At 33.7% G+C, this 3,524-nt stretch overlaps 2 protein-coding genes across 2 annotated transcripts in view; one reads left to right on the top strand and one right to left on the bottom strand.

Annotated features, from left to right (window-relative positions):
- CENPP (centromere protein P) overlaps positions 1–3,524 on the bottom strand; it is a 147,612-nt gene that overhangs the window by 118,801 nt on the left and 25,287 nt on the right. The gene's annotated exons all lie outside the window — the stretch shown is intronic.
- The window catches only part of OGN (osteoglycin), a 9,243-nt gene continuing 6,556 nt past the window's right edge, over positions 838–3,524 (top strand). The window contains exon 1 of the mRNA XM_009704199.1: positions 838–1,090. Coding sequence (XP_009702501.1) covers positions 923–1,090 — 168 coding nt within the window. The 5' untranslated portion in view covers positions 838–922. The remainder of the gene's footprint in view (positions 1,091–3,524) is intronic.

Below are 3,524 nucleotides of genomic sequence, written 5' to 3'. Positions count from 1 at the left end.
GGGAAAGAATGCTGGCAAAGCATTTTTTACCCCATGGAAAGCACTTTTAAGACTGTCAAGCTTTGAGAGAGTATTCATTTCAACAATTTGCATGTAATTCTTAACTTTACTCTTTTATCGATCCACTTTATGTTAACCTATAGATAAGGATATCTGGTTTTATGACAATCAGAGAACAACATTGAATCTGCTAAAACGGTAGGTGGACTTTTTTCCTAAAAGTGTATTAACCTAAAGCTTAATAAAAACACTTAATTACAGCAAACAGGAAAAAAACCACTGTGTAAAGATTTATTTTAAAGAGTATTCCATGTGTATTTAAAATGTTTTAAAGATTATGTTTGTAGCCTCCTCCCCCTGCTCGAAAAGTGTACAACCTGCAAAATATTCAGGGGGTGTTAACTTATCTTATCTTGTTTACTTTCAAACGTAAAGACAAAGACCATGAGAGATTATTGTTATAGAACATTTAGGTTTGAAAATCATTATTTTGACAAGTGAGAAAAATGCATTTGAACCTCTCGTTTTAATTAGTTCAGCTACATACATGCCAAATGTTTCATAAAATGCTTTACAAAATCCTCTTGCTATTAACAAAAATAACACACTGGGAAACAAGCAAATGCAATTAAGGTAATATTTTCCTTATTAGTTAGAATGTTGTTTGTTGTTTCCCAGTTTCTTTTCATGTTAAAAACAGTTTTTATAACGCTACAGTCTAATTAAAGAGTATCAAGAGTTAAAAGTTGTTCCATGTTCCTTATGCGTTAGAAACCTCTGCCAACTAGTCCTCTAGGCTTTAAATATTGTTTTGACTGATTGCATTTTCATTTCCAGTCACAAAGAAAGTATTCTCCTTAGTCAACGCACGAGCAGATTTTCACCAGCTCAGTGAAAGCCAGATACATCGTCCTGTGCAAGAATGAAGACTTTGCAGACTATTTTTTTTCTGTTTGTGTTTGTACCTTTGCTAAATTCAGCACCACCTATACAGCAAGAATCACTCCAGTTTTATGAGTATGATACAGATGTTACCATGGGAAGCCTGATCCGACAAGATTATGAAATGCAATCCAAGGATATAAAAAAGGTATTTTATTTACATTATCAGTTTAATATTTTTAACTGCTAAGCATTATATGAATAAGGTGTTACATGCATGTATGCAAGTTTTATGGAAAAGTCTTATAACAATAGCAAAACATACAATAGTTTCAGACTATTTCAGAGAAAGCCACTCAAATTAAAATCACAAAAATATTACCCTTGCTACAGTTTGAGAAACCCACAAAAGATAGGCTTTCACAAATAAGGCTATAGCATCATTTTTAACTCTGCTGTATTTATGTGCCTACTCCTGTAAGGGTTTCAAGAATGGGATATACTAGTATACTAGCTCAACAGTTTGAGTAACATTGTATTAACACAGTAAGTTTGTTTAAAAACAAGGAGAGTGCTTTTCTTTAGGAAGTTTTTTTGTATCAAAGAAATACTTGAAACAGTATTTTTTATTGGACCTAACTGCCAGCATAAATCACAGTTTCTCTTTTGACTTACCAAACTATCGAGTTTTTTGCCTTGGTTTTTCAGAGGTGGGTTTTTGGTTTTTTTGCAACTCAAAAGTTTAGCAGTCCTAAACTACTATGGAACATCCAGTCCTGCAGAAGTCACCTACATTATTAACACTTTGAGAGTCTTAAAGGTAGCGATAAATATTATACCTCATGGCACTCACCAGCACCCCCAAATGGTCAATTTGGAACTTCTTTGCTATGTGCTCCACATACATGCCTGTTAATTTAAACACTTAAGCAGAAGACACAAAACCGGGGAAAGTTACATGAAGTGCAACAGCCTCAGCTGACAGGGAAAGTTGAAAACCTCATACCTCTGTTCAGACTGCCTCTGACAGGACATAAACAATACACATCAAGAGAACGAGATGCAACATTGATGAGGAAGAAAAACTAACAATGGTTGTCCCAAGACTAGTTGCCAAGGAAAATACCACATATCCCAACAAAGCAATGCCAATCAAGTATTGATAAATTCAAGGAAGTTTTCATTAATATTAACTGTACTTGTTACAATAACTTAGTCTGAAAACAAGAAAAAAGATGACAACAAAAGATAATTAGTATAAGTAAAAAATCGCAGCACATATATAGAAAAATCACTTCAGTATACCTCTTCAATATTTTCCCAATTCTAAGTAGAATTACAGCTTTCCATTGTTAAGACCAAAACCAGCAGCTACATATTTACATTAAAAAAAAAGTCTAAGGTATCTTTAAATCTGACAACTGCCACAGTGATGAAGTTACATGTTTTCATAAATCTATGAAAACGAGACCATTTAAATGACTCAACTAACAGGTGGCTATCCACTCACAACTGAGTAAATTTTCAAAAATACTAAAAATGTTAACTTTAACTAGTTAGGCACAGCATCAGAAGACACTCATTACTAAAATCATTCTAGTAAGAACATGCTACCGTTTCAGTAAAAAGAACAATAAGGAGTATACCTACAAGGAAATGGTGCCAACAGATGTGCCACAGACTAATCAAAGTCTGTACTGGCAGTGCTATAAACTAGAGGTCTTCTGCAGGCCAACAGTTCTGCTTAGGATAATTCTAGGAATGCAGTCAGTCATTATTTCCATCAGGTCAGTTCTCCAATGACATGTTTTCATTGCAAAATAACAGATTAGTTCCTTATGTGCAACAAATACATCTATACAAGTTCCAGTGTTCTCAGTTTAAATCATGGGATGCACAAACAAATTTTCTATTCATTTACTGCACAAATTCTAGCTCCCAAGATATTTCAAGTGTTAACTGTAACTGAAATACATGCCAACAATATCCTCAAATATGCTCAGTCAGAAATCTATCCTACATGACAAATTTAACTCCTTCATGTATGCCTGAGCATACAGCTAGGAAAAACATTTTTAGTGAAAATATCAGAAGAAATCTATTTGTGTTAGCAATCAACAAAATGAACTTTATGCTACTACTAAGGAAAAGGTCAGCCAAGCAAATTTTATTACAATTATTATTATTTGAAACCACAGCCACCTCAGTCTTGAATAAAATATCAGAAGTTTAAAAACATGAAATCTTAATTTCCATAACAGAACAGAACCATCCAATTGGACACCATCTCATATCTGGATTAATTCATTCCATTGAACATAAACTATCAGCTTTATAGACCTTTGTGCATTATAAAGATGAACCAAATACTTTGCAGAAGTTTTAAGATGGTTACAGTATTTAGATCTAAAATGTTACTGTGTTTTTGTATGGGTAATTCATGTCTATGGGGTAAAGCGCAAGAGGCAGGTGGAATTTATGTATGTAAGTAGGCCAATACTCCTTCAGTGCATTCCCTACCTATACAAGTAGTGAAATTTCTGTGGTTACAATCCAAACAATCTTCTGCACTGATATTCCATGCTAGGAATCTTTATAGCTGACCAGGAAATACTTCCAATCCATTGGTTATTTATACTACT

This window comes from Cariama cristata, unplaced genomic scaffold, assembly GCF_000690535.1.
Source record: "Cariama cristata isolate BGI_N322 unplaced genomic scaffold, ASM69053v1 scaffold337, whole genome shotgun sequence".
NCBI classification, from domain to species: domain Eukaryota; kingdom Metazoa; phylum Chordata; class Aves; order Cariamiformes; family Cariamidae; genus Cariama; species Cariama cristata.
This window is presented reverse-complemented; position numbering and strand designations above follow the sequence as displayed.